Below are 19,150 nucleotides of genomic sequence, written 5' to 3' on the forward strand. Positions count from 1 at the left end.
ATTCAAGCGCCAAATTCAAGCTGCAGCTGTTCTTATCCATAGCCTCACTTTTCAGAGAAGTGGGGTCAGTGTCAACTGGGAATGTAACTATTCCAAACATGGCCTGAGCATGAGAAAACTGCCTCTCTGTAGATAGAATATTCAGCACTGTTGATGTTTTGGGAAAGAGTTGTTTGTTTTTTAAATCCACCTCTTTGCTATTGCAAACTGTAATCATTTAAGCTGGGATGAGGATGAGGGGATGAGGAACCTCAGGCCTGGAGACCAAATGTGACCATGCAGGCCTCCATCCGGCCCTTTGAATCCTCACAAGGGCCACATTCACACTGCATTTAAATGCTATGATATCTTTCCCCGAAGAATTCTGAAAGCTGTAGCCTTTGAAGAGTGCTAAGGACACCTCTACTCCCCTCACAGAACTAACATTGTCAGAGTGGGTTTAACAGTCAAACTCTTCACAGGGAACTCTGGAAATTGTAGCTCTCTGAGAGGAATAGGAGCCTCCTAACAAGTCTCAGCACCCTTCACAAACTGTAGCCCCCAGAATTTGTTGGAGGGAACCGCAACTGTTTAAATGTTCTTCTCCAGGGAAGTTCTCCTGGCGCCTTCATTATACACCTTTAGGTGCCAAGCAAAAGCATTCCTTTTTAACCAGGCCTTTGGTTGATCTTATTGACATCCAACACCCTTTTAGAATGGGGGGGGGGTATTGTTTTTTGTTTGATTTTCTATGTTGTGGTTTTGTTTGGGAACTGCCCTGAGACCTCCGGGTATAGGGCGGTATATAAGTTGAAATAATAATAATAATAGAAGAGGAAGAAGTGGTAGGTTCTTTAAATGAGCCACAATAGAGTTACTTAGAGCTACAATGTTCAGTGTTTCCTGTGAAGAGAGATTGATTCTTATACCACTCTCTGGGAGTACGGCCTCCTAACAACTCTCAGCTCTCAGCATCCTTAGGGAAATGATGCCATAGTCTTTAAATGTCTGGTGTGAATGTGGCTTAGCTGCCTCCCCATCCCAGGCCACACACTCCACTGACCAGCTCCATGACCTCCTTCCATGCTTTTGCCTTTCCAGAATGTGCCCTTGAATCGTGATAATGCCTCTTGCTTACCTAAATGGAGGCTACAGCGATGTGCACATGGGGTTGGTAGAATAGAAACATGTTGTTGTTGTTTTTTCCATTTAGCACAGCTAAAATGCAGCCTAATGTCATATTCATTGACCTGTCCCTTTTTTCCTTCTAGGAGGCAGTGAGGTTGAAAAAGCCCCCCCCCCTTGATTTAAGCTATATAACGTTTCTGTTTTTAGCAAGCTTTTCATATTTAACCGTGGAAATGCTGAAAAAAAATAAAAAGTACTTCAAGTTAAGCAGTGCAAAAAAAATTTCAATGAATGATAAATCTTTTGAAGATAGGGGTTTTTTTGTTCCCTCCACCCCCTGTCTTCTTAACACATGTGGGGTTTTTTTAGTTTTTTAGTTTTGTTGTTGTTGTTTACAATGGTAACAGTGTTATTACAAGTAGTATTTCACCTCCACACTGCAGTAGCAGCAGCATGGCACAGAGCGGTGTGATTGTCTGAGTAGTTTAGTATGGATAGCTTTTCATTTAGCCTTTGCTCTGACAGCCCATGCCCTGGATAAGTGGTGGAGGCCTGTACAGGTGAAATCTATTCTCACATTTGCCTCAGGGGTGACTGGACTGTAACAGAATTTTTCAAACCCGTTGGGCCCAACCGCAAAGCAGAGAATAAATGGCTGAAGTGCCAGGTCTCGACAGAAAAATCAATGCCTGGTTATACAGACATGACAGACCAGGTCTGCAATTCTCTTCATGAAAGTCTCTGCGTTTACCACACTTTGAGTTAAAAAACATGCTTCTTTTGTCAGTTTTGGGGTTTGCGTGTGTGTGTATAAAGTTAACACCTGGTTTTCTTTTTCTCCCCCCCCCCTCTTTTTTTACACAGGAAATTTACATGTCCCTTATGTGACAGAAGTTTTACAGAGAAGTGGGCATTGAACAATCATATGAAACTCCACACAGGAGAAAAGCCATACAAGTGCTCATGGCCTACATGCCATTATTCCTTCCTCACAGTATCGGCCATGAAAGACCACTATAGGACTCACACAGGTTTGGCTCATGCTTTTCTTAACCTGATGCGGGCACAAGGAAATGAAGGGATGATGGTAGAGTGCTTGTTGCATTAGATTTTGTGCCTAGCAAGTAAAATGGCTGCATTTAAGAAAGGCTCTAACTCTGAAACAAATCCTTCTGTTTGCAACATCAGTTTTCTGTTCTGTGGTGATAGATGTTAGCATCACCTGTGACATCTGTGATGCTAACATGTAAATTGTTTTTATTTAAAAACATGTAAATTGTTTTTATTTATTATAGTTATTATAAGCCACATAGAACAATTGTGAGCTTGCTCACAAAATGTAGTTAAGCAAACAAAAAGACCATGGTTGTGTGTGGCTTCAGAGATCCACCTGTTGCTTTTTATCATATGAGAACTTCTAAATTTATCCTTTAATGTGAAAATGATCTAGGTGAAAAATAGAAACAACCCACAGTTTACTGCTGCTCCAGGAAGTGTTTTCTGCTCATTTTTAACATTCTTCAAATTTGCTTTAATGTTCTTTCCTTAATGAAGGAAGTTTCCTGCATATGTTTTTAATGCGATCACATTATCATAACTGATAATGTGGTTGGAATTAATCAATATTTCAAATTTACTGAAGGCAATATGAAAAAAATGAAACAGATTCAAGCTTCTGGAAGTGAAGAGTAAAGTTTCACATCACCCGACTATCTTGACTCAAAAAATCATGTTTCCTACTGATTTTTCTCAGTGGAATCATGCTTAGGCATAGATGTGTGTCAGATCTTAGAAAGAGGGCACCATGTAAACAAGTGTAGTTTTTGGAGCTATAGTAATGGCAGAAATTGCTGGAAAGCATATCCCCGTACTATTGGTTCATATAATTCATTTATTCATAGGATAACTTTTGGCCTGTGGCGGAAAGGCAGGATAAATATATTATTTGACTGACTGATTAAATAAATGAGCAAGAAAGCAAGTTGAGGAAAATTTACAGGAAGGAGGAAATGGCTACAAATATCCATGAGAACCAAGCCTAACTGAAGTATTGATATTTGATACCAAGCAGTTTCCAGCAGTACTGAGGAACAGCAATAATTTTGAAGGTGCATTGGCCACAGTTTAAATTCACACTGCATAAAATACCAGTTTTATTTAACACACAGTGAAAAGCTTTCTACAGCTGGAGGAAAACAGTGTTAATTCCTGTACTTTTCGAGTTAAAAGTTGATGCAAGTGAAGCTTATTAGAACAAAGATTGCTGTGAAGGACTAGAAAGCTTTTAATAATCAGCTGTTAACTACAAATAACATTATTATAGAAACTCTTCACATGCAGCCTGGTTCTTTAAGAATAATATTAAACTGTAGCATAGATTGTAACATCATGGGATGTGAATTAAAACTGCCGAAAAGTGAGATTACTTTTTAGCTCCTTAGCAAAACAGTATATGTAAGTCTTGGTTAAAAATGTAAGAGATGTTCTTGTAAAAATGTAAAAAAAAACAATCTGGAAATCAAAATTCTGTAGGCATTTCTTAGAAAGATGAAACAGTGTTCCATTAAATTAAAAAAAAAATATTCCTGAAAAGATCCTCCCCCCAGTTTTGCGAAAATGAAATGAGTTGTTGCTAGAAATTATAGGTTAAAAGTTCTTCCAAGGCAGTTTGTAGGAAACCCAGGCCTCCTTAGCTTCTTTGACAAGGGTGTTGACGATTTAAGGTCTCCAGCCTGCCCTGAGAGATCACTTATATCGAACAGCAGATGAAAAGCCAGTGCAGATGTAATTTATCGTCGGCGTTTCCTTCTAAAGAATAATTGTGGAGACTTGGTTAGATCAATAATATGGATTTTTGTTGTTAGGTCTTGTAGTCTGCACCATAATGAGAGATAGGGGACAGTGGCTGTTTTCTAATAGAAAATAAAGGATTGGTTTCCGTGTCTTTCTACATTTGAATGCAAAATGGCACACTTGAAACTAATTCAAGTTGTTAAGAAAAGACCCATTTTCTATTACATTCCTGTTATCATATAAACATGGCATGTTAGATCAGCCCTCTGTACCTGAAGTGATATATTGCCCCTTAGATCCTTCTCAAAGTTTAAAGGTTGTAACTTCTGGATGAAGAATGAATTGTAAAATTGTTTAATGCAAGACTGAAATACCGAAATCATGTTCACAGTTACATGTCTTCCAGCGTACCTAACTGTGTGCGGGATTGCACCTAATAATTGTTCAGCCAATCTACATGTCTGCACTCAAACAAAGCAAAAACCTAATACATGGAAAACTGAAGTGTGAAGGATATAGGATGTGATAAACTCACTGCAACAATAAAATATGTCCCATTCCCAAAGTTACTTCTGTTCTTGTATGCCTAGAAGACAGTCCTAAATAAAGGCAATATGTTTTACCAGATTTATGTAGTTTTAGAAAGTCATTCTCCATTATTCAATAAAGATAATTCCCACTGACTACTGTGGGAATACAGGATTTGGTGGTATATAAAGAATTCAGTGGGTACTATAATAAGTCCAATTTTACATAGTAAGCATGTAGTGTTTTTGCATAGTTGGTACCAAGTAGTTCATATGTACTTGACAGCATGATATAAAGTGCTGTTTGTGTCCTTCATAAGCATAAAAACCTGCAGGCTTTAATGACATTCAGGTCTCCCCTGAAAGGTAAAATGCCATACAGTACATGATAGCTGATAGCATCTCCCTGAATGTGATATGGCACAAGAGTGTTTGGATTAAAGCCAGTGTGTATTGACAAGGAAAATTGCCCTAAATACCTGGTTGCTGTGGGTTGCTTCTAGATTTATGGCAAGAATACTTATTTTTCTATTGCTAATGACTGTGTTGATGTTGTTCCATAACACACCAGTTTTACTGAGCCATACAAAATCACTTATAAGGTGTCCTTTTGTCAGACAAATCATATAATGTGGGGGTATATGTTACCGAATATTCATTTGAACTGTTTGGAACCTTTCCATTGCCAGATAGTTTCACATAGATGTATAACTTGCATCTTCAAGTTCACTGCATTGTCAATCTTTTGTTTGTTTTTTAGCATAACAGCAGTTTAGGCTAGTTAGACGGGGCTGGGGAAATTTAGAATCTACAGATGTTACTGGACTAAAGCACTCATTATTCCTAACCATTGGCCATGCTGACTCAGGCTGGTGGGAACTGGAATCTAATAACATATGGAAGGTCAAAGTTTCTGCAGCCCTGATCTATGTGATATGTGTCAGTTTTGCCCAACTGATGGTACACCTGCATCAGCACAACCAGATACCTTCATCTGTCCCAGCTGCAACAAAGCATGCCTCCTCCTTATTAGTGTCTACAACCACATCAGGCGCTGTAACTCTCCAACACTTTAACTTCACCCCCAAATACACATTCTTCCAGTGTCTCCCAAGGCAGGCTGTTGCCAGCAATTCAATGATTAGAGCTAGGTAAAGTGAGAGGGTAGCGTTTGCCAGGCCTGGGGACAGGAAGGTTAATGTAGTGGTGGCAGTATAATACTATTTCTTAGCTGCCAGGGTGTCTAAGTCTAATCCTGGCTGCGTTATTCCATACCTCTTCAAGGTTTACATCGACTAATGAAGATTGCTGGTAGGGAGTCAGAAAATTAAAGCTGTTGCACAGAAGGCAGACACTCATAAGGAACAGGAAGACAAATGTAAAACTAATAGTGACGGGAAAACAGGCCTCTAAACTTATATGGAGTTACATATATTGTACTTCCACTTCCTTGTGAGCTGGAAGTATAAAAGGGATGTTGCCATTTATTTGAAATAGTTTCCCAGATTCTTTAATTCCCTTCCATTGGTACCAGGGTGGGAGGGTACAGTTTTTTCTCCAAATGAGCCAAATGACTCATTTGTGTGTTAAAGCTGTGTTATGATTTCTCTGGCTCTCTCCAAGGTTAGTATTATTATTCTGTAATACCCTTCTTGGTTGGTCTTGTGGGATGAATCTGCTTCACATGCCTGGGCTTTACTGACTAAAAATGCTATTGTGAAATGATATACTGCATTTATAAACTGCAGAAGGCAAATTTTTATCTGGAATAAAAATACTTTATAAGTGTACATTTATACACTTTTAACAATTACCAACCCTGCCAAATCTATATTTTAATGGGTTCAGAGGCTTAGAATAAAGACATGTCGTTAAATATGAACAATGCAAGTACTACTTCAATTTCTGAAGTAATTCCCAGACTTGTTTTTCTTCATTATGAAAGTTTTAGAAACATAAACAGCACTGAGCTCCTATTGGTACAGAATAGCAGAGCTTTTTAAATTGTTGCCTATTTTCTTTTCTGGAAAATAATTTAATTTCCATAATTTACTGGGAGATTCTTGAGGAGCACTGTGATCAAGTCAGTTAAAATTTGCTCAACATCTTTATTTTGTGGGTAAATCCAATATATTTTTATTTAAGCAGAACCATATATATACTGTATATTAACTTTTCTAGGCAGTCTTTCCTCAGCACAGAAAGGCCAGATGTATGGGAATTGTAAAAAATCAGGATATGCATAAAAACTGTTCAAGTGCATAAAGCAGCCCCATCTGGAAGACATCTAACAGAAATGAAGTTGTACAAAACCATTCCATTGATAATAAAGCTAATTTTTATGGGTCTGACAAGTATGTAATTATGTTCAGTGGTGCTTTTCAGATTTTATCACAGTCAATAAACCGCAGTGGTAATTTCATTCCCATTTGACATATTTACATGGAAACATTTGATTGGAGGAATTAGTAACCCTGAAAGCCTTGATAGATATGTTTTAATGATCTGTGACCTCCGCAGTCCCTCATCTGTTTATTGTTGCAACAGGCGAGAAGTCTTTCCTATGTGACCTTTGTGGCTTTGCTGGCGGGACACGTCATGCCCTCACCAAGCATCGGAGGCAGCACACAGGTCAGTTAAGCTGTCTTCTACCCTTTTGTATTTTCTCTGCGGCAAAGGACTGTCATCCAGGCTGGGGAATAAAGGGAATCATATAGCACATAGCAGTCCAGAGAGTATAACTGTTTGCTGATTGCTTGCTTGCTTGTTTGTTTGCCTTTACAAATTGGTATGCCTAAGGTCTATGTCAAATGCTTTTATTTATGAACCTAATGCTTTTTTAAAAAAAATAAATAAATGATAATTTTGAATAGCAGGTGTCTCTTTGAAAATAAAGTACACAAGGTTTATTTTAGAGGCCCAGCTAGACTGCAGACTGCATGAAAGTTGTATACGAATATGCTTAAGAATTCCTGTGTGAAAATTAAAGGAGCAAGATTTTGTACCCCCCCCCAGCAACTGAAATATGGCCAATTTTTTTTGTAACATTGTCATTTTCTGTTTACTGTTGATGCATGACACTTTGGATATAGGTTTCCACTCCCCAAACACTTCATGCTCCAAACTAATTATTAATGTTGGTAAAATTAACTGTGAAGGTTTGTCCATGTCTTCTCAGAAGTAAGCTCCACTGAGTTCAATTAGACTTACTCCCAGGTTTACATAGGATTCTAGCCTATGTTAGATTTTTGAAAATGAAAGTGGGAATATATTCAGATTAAATGGTTCATTCTCAGTAGTACAATTTGTATGATTATGTTTATTATGTTTTCCTCAAAAATACTGTAGTTGTTTATAGATGTTAAATGCAGCTGTTTTTCTTTAATAGTATGACCCATTCTCGATTCAGGATGCTGGCTGTTATTAACCAACATTTTTAATGCATTTTAATTAATGCCCAGTTATATCCTTTCTCTGGAACTATATGCAGCTAGGATCTGAGATTAGTCAACCAACATATTTGGAGAGTTGAAGATTATCCTGAGGAATTGAATGTTATGAAGCATATGCCGCAAACACATATGGTCAAAGCCTTTTGTGGTCTTGCAGACATGCAGTCTCGGAAACTGCAGTTGCAATTTACAGAGGGAAATTCTGCGTAGAAATTAAATAAGGACAGTGCTATATGCATTAAACTAGATGTATTAAACTCACATGTTAGTTTTAAATCTGTTATGATAATCACCTTACAATATGATCTCACAATGTATTGAAGAATATCTGATATATCATATTAGGTCAATGTGAAAGCATTGTGGGTATCTGTTTGTTGACACCGAAGATCCCAGTGTCCTGTTAAGTGCAATGCTCAGTTCCACTTGTACACATCAGATTTACTTTGCAGAATGAGTATATGGAGCTTAGTGACTCCTGAGCAAAAGGCTAATCCTGACAAAGCAGAAAGGGTACTATTCATGTTTAATCTTCTAGAGCCCTACATACCAACCACTCTCATGCTGCCCTGGTTGAAGGGCTACTGTAGCTCTTACAAGTTGTACCAACAACTTATTAAGAGTCCGTCGCAGTATTCTGTTACATTATATAATGTAGCATCAGTGTAAGCAGAGACAGAGGGTTGTGTTTGAATGTGTGAAAGGCGAGTGAGATTCGGATATTTGTCCAGACACATAGCTTATTATGCTATGTGTAAGTAAGTCACCCTCTTTCATAGGTTTGCTTTAAGCATTCAAAAGATAAGAACTGTGACATGCTTTCCGTTCTGACAAATGGTATAAAAACCACCATCATCATAAATGATCACCTGCTAAAGAAATACTTGAAGCAGACACAGAGGTGTTCAGTAGGGCAATTGAACATTTGGAATGAGAGGAATTCTAAAAGTTGTTCTAGGTAGAGGTATGTTGCTATGAAGTATCTAAGTGCCATGCCAATTGTGAGTATCCTTTTAAATTTTATTAAGGTACATGTTTATTTGAAACAGAGGGGAGCAACAGCCTGTGGTGGCCAAAGCAGCCTGGTTTAAATATAATTTAGAGTATTGGGGATGGGGTCTTCTCACCAAGTTATCTAACCAAATTCCAGCTTATTCTTTATCCCACGAGGATGTTGGAAATGGCAAAGGGGGGAATATACTAAGTTATTTCCCTCAGTCTCCCTGGAGTTCTGGCTATTATAGTAGTGGTCTCGCTCTTCTGTTCTTTTTTTCCTCAGGTACATGTTGGGGTTAAAAGCTTGCTCTTATTACAGTTTCTTACACTAAAATCAAATTTTGTGCAGGAAGAACAATGCATGCTTTAAGTGGGGCCTGCAACACAATGTTGTAGTACGTTCCTACCACCTAAGAGAAGTGTTCCTGGGCCCCTGGCAGCCTGGAACAGGAATTTTGTAGTTCAATTCTGGCCTCTTGAAGATTGGGGCAGAGAAGTGAATAGGGAAGGGGGAAAGGACATGTTTTTGCCTTCCCCTTTCCCCAGCCATCTAGTGGCCTGCTGGTATTTTTTTAGCTATATAGTAGAAAGGGGGAACCTCACAGTTCTGTGGTTGTGGGGAGGAAGTATGTTTTTTTTCTTTTCTTCCTCATGAAACACCCCATATAACATAGAGGGAGGGGGCTTTTAACCTCATGATTAACCCTGCCTCCTTGCAGCCCAATCTTGTCTGCATCTAAAATACTGATTAAAATACAGTTTATAATCTTAACCCCACCACCCAATTTTCCTTACACACAAATACTCCATGACTCAGCTGTTTTTTTTCTATATGGAATGCATGTTTCTGCATAGTTCTGTATATGATAGGGAACTGGAATGTAGGAATTGGAGCACCGTGGCTAATTTGCATAGCTTGTCAATACATAATCAGCATAATTTGAATAAAAGTTGCATGAACTTTGGTTGTGATACTGTTTGTGCAATCTCCATTGCTAAATTAGAAGTGGCAGCTCTTAGGAGGTTTTCAAGATGATCATTGGCTGACCGAGATAACTGCTTCTGCTTGGGCCTCAGCTATGAAATGTTTAAAAATGTATGTACTGGCAGAGAAAGGTCAGTTTCTTGGCAGGCTGTGAAATGTGATAAAGTTTTTCAGTTAGCTGGGGTGACAAAAAGCCCTTGTATTATTAACCTCAGTTGTTCAAATTATGGGTAAGCCCTTTCAAACCATGAGATATAGAAATCATGAAATTTGAAAGCATAATAAATGAAGTGTGCTTTACATTTACCTTCTTGTTTCTGAGGCTCCAATCATGTAGCCCCAAGACCTTTTCAATGATTTTCAACAACTGTAAGGAGGTTTCATTGTTAAAAAAAATCATATCCCCAGTTTTCCTTTATTTTAGACAGCACGACGGAAACTTCTAAAATCAGAAGCCTGTGGCCTCCAGATGTTACTGGACTTCAATTCCCAACAGCCTCAGCCAGCATAGCCAAAAGTTAGGGTTTATGGGAGTTGTAGTTCAGCTACATTTGAAGGGCTAAAGGTTGGTCACCACTAATTTAAATGTTTGTAATACCTGAAACAGGAGAAAGAGTGCCCTAAGATTCCAGAAGTTCTAATTTCCTTCACCACCTAAGGAATTTTTCATACAAGATTAATTTCCTGCACAAATAATGGCTTCCATATAGAAATATAGTAAACTGCATGTACCCTACATAAACCAGTCATATATAATGAATGTTATGTACACTCTGTAAAAACCTGCTGCCAACTGGGTGAACATTCCACTAGTTGGTGCACTGGGCAAGCTGGACAAGAATTAATTGCATCAGTTCATTGATTGTTGCCTCAATGCAGCACGATGAAGTTGCATGACCTTTTTAATCCAGTAACCTAATGTAAATTTATTCTTCTCATTGTATTAAAGAATCATAGAATCATAGAATCACAGAGTTGGAAGAGACCACAAGGGCCATCGAGTCCAACCCCCTGCCAAGCAGGAAACACCATCAGAGCATTCCTGACATATGGTTGTCAAGCCTCTGCTTAAAGACCTCCAAAGAAGGAGACTCCACCACACTCCTTGGCAGCAAATTCCACTGTCGAACAGCTCTTACTGTCAGGAAGTTCTTCCTAATGTTTAGGTGGAATCTTCTTTCTTGTAGTTTGGATCCATTGCTCCGTGTCCGCTTCTCTGGAGCAGCAGAAAACAACCTTTCTCCCTCCTCTATGTGACATCCTTTTATATATTTGAACATGGCTATCATATCACCCCTTAACCTCCTCTTCTCCAGGCTAAACATGCCCAGCTCCCTTAGCCGTTCCTCATAAGGCATCATTTCCAGGCCTTTGACGATTTTGGTTGCCCTCCTCTGGACACGTTCCAGTTTGTCAGTGTCCTTCTTGAACTGTGGTGCCCAGAACTGGACACAGTACTCCAGGTGAGGTCTGACCAGAGCAGAATACAGTGGCACTATTACTTCCCTTGATCAGTGGCACTATTACTTCTCCTATTGATGCAGCCCAGAATTGCATTGGCTTTTTTAGCTGCCGCGTCACACTGTTGGCTCATGTCAAGTTTGTGGTCAACCAAGACTCCTAGATCCTTTTCACATGTACTGCTCTCAAGCCAGGTGTCACCCATCTTGTATTTGTGCCTCTCATTTTTTTTTGCCCAAGTGCAATACTTTACATTTCTCCCTGTTAAAATTCATCTTGTTTGTTTTGGCCCAGTTCTCTAATCTGTCAAGGTCGTTTTGAAGTGTGATCCTGTCCTCTGGGGTGTTAGCCACCCCTCCCAGTTTGGTGTCATCTGCAGATTTGATCAGGATGCCCTTGAGTCCATCATCCAAGTCATTGATAAAGATGTTGAATAAGACCGGGCCCAAGACAGAACCCTGTGGCACCCCACTAGTCACTCTTCTAGAACAGATTATTCAGAATGACAGTGATAAACATTGGAAAATACCTTATTGGGTTTAAGTTTGGATGGCCAGTTCTCGTAACAAAATTACTCATGTAATGTCTCCTATTGCTCTCATTTACTACTACTACTGCTACTAGTATTACTGCTATTAATTGTCGATGCCATTTAGATAACATTTTACATAAACAGTTGTAAGAAGGTTCAATATTGTTCCCATTTTACAGTTGACCCCAAACTGAGAACTATTTACTAACCAACAGCCACACAATGAGTCCATAGGAAAGATAGACCTGAACTCATTTCTCTCTGATCCATGCCCTACTCTCTTGTTCTGGCTCATTTACCTACGATATATGGTTTGTGAAAATACTGTCGCTTTTACTTAAGTGTGTAAATCTTCCATCGCTCTCCATTAAAATAGCTGGTTTTAGACAGCAAGTTCTAATTAATGTTTCAGGTTGGCACTTGCCTGCTTATGCCACCCTAGTGGAGTTCCCCCTGCTCTGAATGCAGGCATTTACAGGTTATAGATCATGAAGCCTGCATCGAGCAGGTCTAAGTTTATGTTTTATGTCAGGACTGGAGGCTCGTTATTACTTTGCTATTAACTTTATACTATATAGGACAGTATCTCAGAGACAGAGGGATCTATCTTTTTGGCATTTATCCGCCTCTGTGGCACAAACAATCAGAGATGATTCTTTCCCAGAAAAATTACCTATGTCTACTATTTTCTTCACAGGGAGCTGCACAATACACCTTCCACTTGGTTCAATGTACTTCGGCTGATGCCATGAGATTTTTGTCTGGGCTAACTGCTTTATAACAGTGCCAAGCCTTGCTCGTCCCTTTCTTTTTTCCCTTTCCTCTCTCTCTCTCTTTCTTGCATCCTGTTTTCCTCTTCCGTATCCTCCTTTTGACATGGCTTTCCTTGCACACAGAGTGCCCAAGCAAATTATAGACAGGTTTGAAGGGGATAGGTATCAAAGTGGTCTAAATGGCTTAAATAATTCCCTGCTGCAATACAAACTGTCTAGGGGGTTGACACAAAACATCTCCTGATCCAAGATTTACTTTTATCACCTGTCACAGACCCTTGATTCAAGGGCAAGAGAGCCAATCCTCACATGCAGTTTAGGAATCTTGGCCAGCTTAATAAGCCTCCCCACGCTCTTCAGCTTCCAGGCATCCAGTGAATTGATATCCACCAGAGTGCTTTTCTTGTCTGACAGATGCTTGACAATGGGGGGAGGATTGACTTCAGGTCTTGAGGACTCTTTACTACATATCCCTCTGACTATTTTGCTTTTTATTCTTTCCTTCCACACTGTGAGCCAGACGTAACTATTTAGAAGAGTGAGCTTGAATGTCAAAAGATTTGAGATTCCTCCCCCCTTCCTGTTTGATCTCCAGAAGTGCTGTTTTTCCTCTGCCGAGCTACATAGAACTGTTTTCCCACACACTCCAATTTGCTCATGGATTCCCCCCCAACCCAAAAAAGCTATTGAGCCTCCAATCTAAAAGGCCATTGTGATGAAAGAAGGAATTGCATGCCTCACTAGAGACGTCATTGAGTGGGTCCAGGTTCTAGTTAGGGATTTATTCAGGCTGTTGGAAATTCTACAAGCAGTAACTTGAGTTGTGGAAAGTGCATCTGTGTAAGATGCATCTCTAGGAGTTGAGCCACTGAAATGCTGCACATCAGGCCTGGAAGTTCCAATTGACAAACCTGTTGCAGCTGCTGTTGGATATTTTACTCTGAGAGATTAACTTCTGCTGGGGCATCCATACACAGAACAGATCTTTCATATTTGCACTAATGAAAGCTGTTTCGCTTGCACATTTTGGACATGAATTTTATGTGTCAGTTAGTAATTTTTTATCACTTGTGTTTTTGATTGTTTCAGAGGAAAGCATTATCTACAATTCTTGATTCATATATGTCAGTACAGAAAGTCGTATAGATAGATCCCATGGAATCATCTTTTTTTTTTGATAAATAATGATTTAAATTCTGCTAGTTTGAAGTGAACATGGTTAACAAGTAATGCCTACTGATTTTTGGCCAGCTCCCTGTCATTGTGACTCAGTTCCATTTATTTATTAGAAAATAAATCCACATTTTGTATTTCATTCACATTATTTTGTTCTGCCATTCATTGCACACAATGCATGTTTAGTTGTTTTAAAAGCAGAACACAAATCAAGGAGAGGTTATGAGAACACTTCTGGAATATTACGATGTAGCTAACCAGTACATTGTCACATATGCATGACCCATTGAATAAAACATTAAATAATCTTATCATTTGAAGTTTTTCATGTTCCTTCATAATATAAAGAAAGCATCAGGGGTTTATTGAACAGTCAGTATGGCTCATTATTCCAAATGCCTTTCCATGACCAGTGTAAATGTTTCCCTATTCCCCTGTATTTGGGCTATAGCGTAATGCATCCTTTTTCCCAGCCCATCCTGTCTATAGCATTTTACAGCTCTCTCACTACTGACCTTAACAATGGTGAAGTGTTTAATTGGCACCAACGTTAGCCAAGGTTAACCCTAATGACAGGCAGTGAAGGGATAGTTAAGGGCTCAGGACTAGGGGTTGAATTCAGACTGTTTGTTGCGCTTGGTACCCACTGAATCCAATAGGATAAATTAGTAATGAACTAATTCTCATTGATATCTATGAGAACTAAAGGCAACTAGCAGTCCAGATCCATCCTTATGTACTATAGTTCACTGTTACCTAGGTTTGTTTCTTATGTGTTTATGTATTTCCATAGGCTTGCCCCCGCCATTCACAACATCACAAACACCCTTGCAGTTTTTGGGAAATGTTATATTTTGTTCTCACTCTTTTGTTTCATTCTTTCCTTTCCAACTTGGGTTGCAGTGTAGAGTAAATATCAAAGCTATGGAGTTATGCCTTTGTACTTAGGAGGGAAAAAATGTGTGTGTGTGAAAGAGGAGGGTGATCAACCTATGTGACTAACAGAGGTGGAAAATCTTATGAGAGTATATATGACCTTCGTGGAAGTGTGCAGCACCTGATGAATATGAAAAGACAGGCTTCATCTATGTGGCAGTCCTGAGGCAGCTACAATGAGTCTACAGGAGTGGAGTGCCTAAGCAGTTTCTTGCCTTTGTTCAAATAGTCTCATGAATTTTTGAAGACAGTGGCTTATATGACCCACACAGATCCTGTTTGTATGATCAGTTCCATTTGCTCATTTCAGTTTTGCACATCTAGGCATTTATAGGTCAACGTAATAAAGAGAGAAAATTTAATAATATATGTGTTTTTATCCAGATGAGTGGCTCACTTTGCGTTTCTATTTCTCATGTGAACTGCACTTTGACTTTTAATGTGCAGTTACATTACTCGGCACTGAATTTAATGTATAATGTAGCCTCTTTCCTTCACCTTCCCCCAACCCAGCGCCAATAAGAAAAATACTCTGTATAAAGTATAACTAACCCAGTATGCCTTGTGCCTTTTCATTAAATGCTTATTAAGAGAGAATGTGATGTTTGAAGAGGATTGCTATTAACTTCCAAGAAAGCTAGTACTAGTAGGAATGTTCAGGATGTAATTACATGAGATTTTCAAGGATAAATCATTACTGGAAGCACAATAACCAACTTTTTTTTTGTTACTGACCATTCTCTCCAAAGTATGTTAAACTTGATCTTTACCATGCTGCTGAAAATAGTAATAATAATGCTAGCACCACAACTGAATGGCTCTTTGTTCATGTAGCGCCTGTGCATTAAAAACTTGCCTTCTTTACTACAGTAGAAGGGCTGCCCTTCATGTGCATCTCTTTACATGAAGAGAATTGTCCTTTCCATTAAGGAAAATGGGAGTGCTAACTTAAGTGGCAGCTCTGTGCATCCCATGGCACTATGGATTTAGGCTGTTAGTCATTACTTATAGTGAGAAACAAAGACTACTGATAAAATACATTTATTTATTTTTATTTATATATTTTAAAGAAAAAATCTGCTTTACTTAAGAGTAAGAATTCAAGCATAGCTTAGAAATAAAAATGCCAGTAGCATAACATAGAATTAGCAGCAAAATTATAAAGTAGTTATGTCTGTTGTCTGCAAAGCAATTGACAAGATTAAAACCCAGGAAAACAGCAAAACCCAAAGGGGAAACAGCAAAATCTTCTCCAAAGCCTTTCTGGAGCAACTAAGTGTTGCTACGCAGTGAAGAGTAAGCTAACATGAAGCCATTCACACTTTCTTAGGGAAGGCATTTCATAGTGCTAGAACTTACCTCCTGAACTTCTGATGACAGAAGTAACTTGATCAGGGCATTGTATGTGTGAAGGGGAGATATGGGAGCAGAATGTCCTACGTGTAACCAGGTTATCATTTATACTTTTAAATGTTAGAATTGCAGTTGGGACAATTGGGTATCCATTGTAAATCATAAAGCAGGGACAGGGAACCTAATGGCCCTCCTGATATCAAGGGCCCCAGGTTGTCATAAAGGACTGGAATAATTTGTTCTGTTTGGCCAACGAAGAGACAACATGTGTGTGTGTGGCATTCTGATCCAGTTAAATGCTCTACAGCTGTAGTCTTCAACCTTTTCAGACCTAGGACTGACTTTAACTCAGGGGCCCATTTCTTTTTTCCTTTTTAACAGTATATTTGCATAGTGGTAGTTTTGCCATTTGACTTTCGAACAAGTTGTGGCCCAGCAGCTGGTCCAAACTCACCATTTCAGTACCAGTGTTATATATAGTTTGTATGGTATGTATTTAGTTTCCCTCCCCTAAGTACTAAATACAGCCTTTTAAAAAAATCTTCTCCAGCAAAAAGTGAAGTTGCTATTCTATGATTTAGGAATCTCTTAGAAACTTTTGGAATGATGGTTTTATGTCAAATTATGTGAAAATGTGGTCAGCTCTCAGAATTGTCTTCCAATTCTTATGCAGTGGTAGGAGTTTACAAATGAGTGGTGGGAGTTTTAAAATGTCTGCTTTTTTCTACTTTGGTAAATGCACTAAGTGCTGTATAAAAATGCAGGCTAGCATAATAAAAACGATTCTAAAACATGAAAATACACAGTACAATAAAAATAGCAAATAGTAGAATTTAAACATATAAGAATAGAGCAGAATGTTGTAGCAGCAACATAATAAGCTGACATTATTAGGGGGAAAAAGACACAAAAGAAAAGGGAAAGTTGCAAAGATTTCAAAATAACTTTTATTCTGTTATTGTTTCATTCTCCACCCTTTGTCTCTTTTAATCCTCCCTTCCATCTTGACTTCTCTTGTTCTAACCATGGGCACACGCGTGATATATCATGGTATGAGATTATCTAGGGAAGGGCCATAGTTTAGTGGTAGAACAATTGCTTTGCATGAAGAAGCCCCTGGTTCAATCCATCCCATCTCCATGTACTGACTAATGCACTGTCTAAGGCAGCTTCCTATATGCCCAGTGGCGTAGCGTGGGTTGTCAGGACCCGGGGCAAGGTAAGTAATTTGCGCCCCCTAACCCGTGGATTTGCGCCCCTAACCCTAATCCCCAGTTGTTGCGCCTGGTGCGGCCGGCCCACCCTGCACCCCCCACGCTACGCCACTGTATATGCCTATGTTCCTTTCCAGTTCCCACAATTTCATATTGGAACTCTTGTAGGTTGATTTACTTTATTCAACTGCTAGAAATTTGTGCTGTGTGTTGTGGCCACTCTAGTTCATGTAGAGGTTTCCCCATTTATAAATATTGGGAGGACTTGTATAAGTGAGAGCTGACTCTGTGGAACGACTCATTGTTTATATATAGCATGCAGAAATGTTCAGAAATACATAGTGAGTTTTGCCCAAATTTAGGTCCAATGCGGTACCCTGTAATCTCTCTCTCTCTCTCTCTCTCTCTCTCTCTCTCTCTCTCTTGCCCATGCTTCTATCTAAACTATCCCTATCAAATTGTATCTGTCCACTACCGAGCATGAATCAATAGTGTGATGCAGCAGCAAAATAAGCTAATGCTATTCTAGGCTGCATCAACAGAAGTACAGTGTCCAGATCAAGGGAAGCCATAGTACTGCTCTATTCTGCCTTGGTCAGACCACACCTGGAGTATTGTGTCCAGTTCTGGGTGCTACAGTTTAAGAAGGATATTGACAAGCTGGAATGTGTTCAGAGGAGGGAAACCAAGATGATCAAGGGTCTGGAAACCAAGCCATATGAGGAACGGTTGAAGGAGTTTGGTATGTTAAGCCTGGAAACGTGGGGACCATCTTTGAAGATAGAGCAAGCTTGTTTTCTCCTGTTCTGGAGGGTAGGATCTGAACGAATGACTTCAAGTTACAAGAAATAATATTCCAACTAAACATCAGGAAGAACTTTCTGATAGCAAGAGCTGTTCGACAGTGGAACAGACTACCATGAGAGATGGCAGACTCTCCTTCATTGGAGGTTTTTAAGTAGAGGTTGAATGGCCATCTGTCATGGATGCTATAGTTGAGATTCCTGCATTGCAGGGGATTGAACTAGATAACCCTCAGCGTTCCTTCCAACTCTACAGTTCTATGATTCTGTACTCTAGTAGGTGAAGCAAGAGACATCCATGACAAAAAATACATGTCTGCCCCTGTATAGACCTTTAAGATTAGATCTGCTTAGAGTTCGGCATTTAAAAGTAAAAAGTAAAACTATGAATTGCCATAAGTTACTTTAAAAAAAAAAGAAAATGGAAGATTACAGAGAATGCATGAGATGGGGAAGTGGTCAGACCAATGGTCCATTTAGTCTAGCATCCTGTTTCGAAGAAAGTTCAGCCAATTGTTTTCTGGCCACAGTAAAACATGAAGGCAACACCGCTCATCTGCAGCTTGCCATTAGCAGTAGTATATCAATGACTAACAAAATAGATATTATTATTTTGGCTTATTCCTTCATTAGCTGCTCTGATCCTTTCCTTATAATCTCTTACTTGGAATTTGCATTCTTTCCTTTCCCTGAAAAACATTTGAGTTAATGTTTTTTGTGTTATGCTCTCCTGCACCCAACACTCATCACTTTATACCCACACATGGACGTCTGAACAATACAGCTTACTAACCTTTTTATTATAGTTGCCTTTATATCACCTCCTGTGTCATACTGGCCTCTTTTGGTTACTGGTTCCTCCACACTCCAATACATACCTTAGCGGAACTTGGAAAGTGAAATTTGAAAGCTGCATATGTTGTTTCTGCTATTAACTTCTACCCAGTGTCTTCCACAGAGATTATCATATTAGGCTATGTGCAAATTATTTGTAAATGTGCAAATTGAGTTATTTAATACATGCATATACTTGGCATATCTG

General features: G+C 39.1%; 1 protein-coding gene across 2 annotated transcripts in view; it reads left to right on the plus strand.

Annotated features, from left to right (window-relative positions):
* ZNF407 (zinc finger protein 407) overlaps positions 1-19,150 on the plus strand; it is a 334,843-nt gene that overhangs the window by 195,141 nt on the left and 120,552 nt on the right. For both annotated transcript variants that reach the window (XR_008331522.1, XM_053396659.1), the window contains exons 5-6: positions 1,972-2,138; positions 6,975-7,058. Coding sequence is in view for 1 of the 2 variants with exons in the window: in XM_053396659.1 (XP_053252634.1) it covers positions 1,972-2,138; positions 6,975-7,058 (251 nt within the window). In the remaining variant the exon portion in view is untranslated. The remainder of the gene's footprint in view (positions 1-1,971; positions 2,139-6,974; positions 7,059-19,150) is intronic.

The sequence above is a fragment of the Podarcis raffonei genome, chromosome 7 (genome assembly GCF_027172205.1).
Source record: "Podarcis raffonei isolate rPodRaf1 chromosome 7, rPodRaf1.pri, whole genome shotgun sequence".
In the NCBI taxonomy this organism is placed as follows: domain Eukaryota; kingdom Metazoa; phylum Chordata; class Lepidosauria; order Squamata; family Lacertidae; genus Podarcis; species Podarcis raffonei.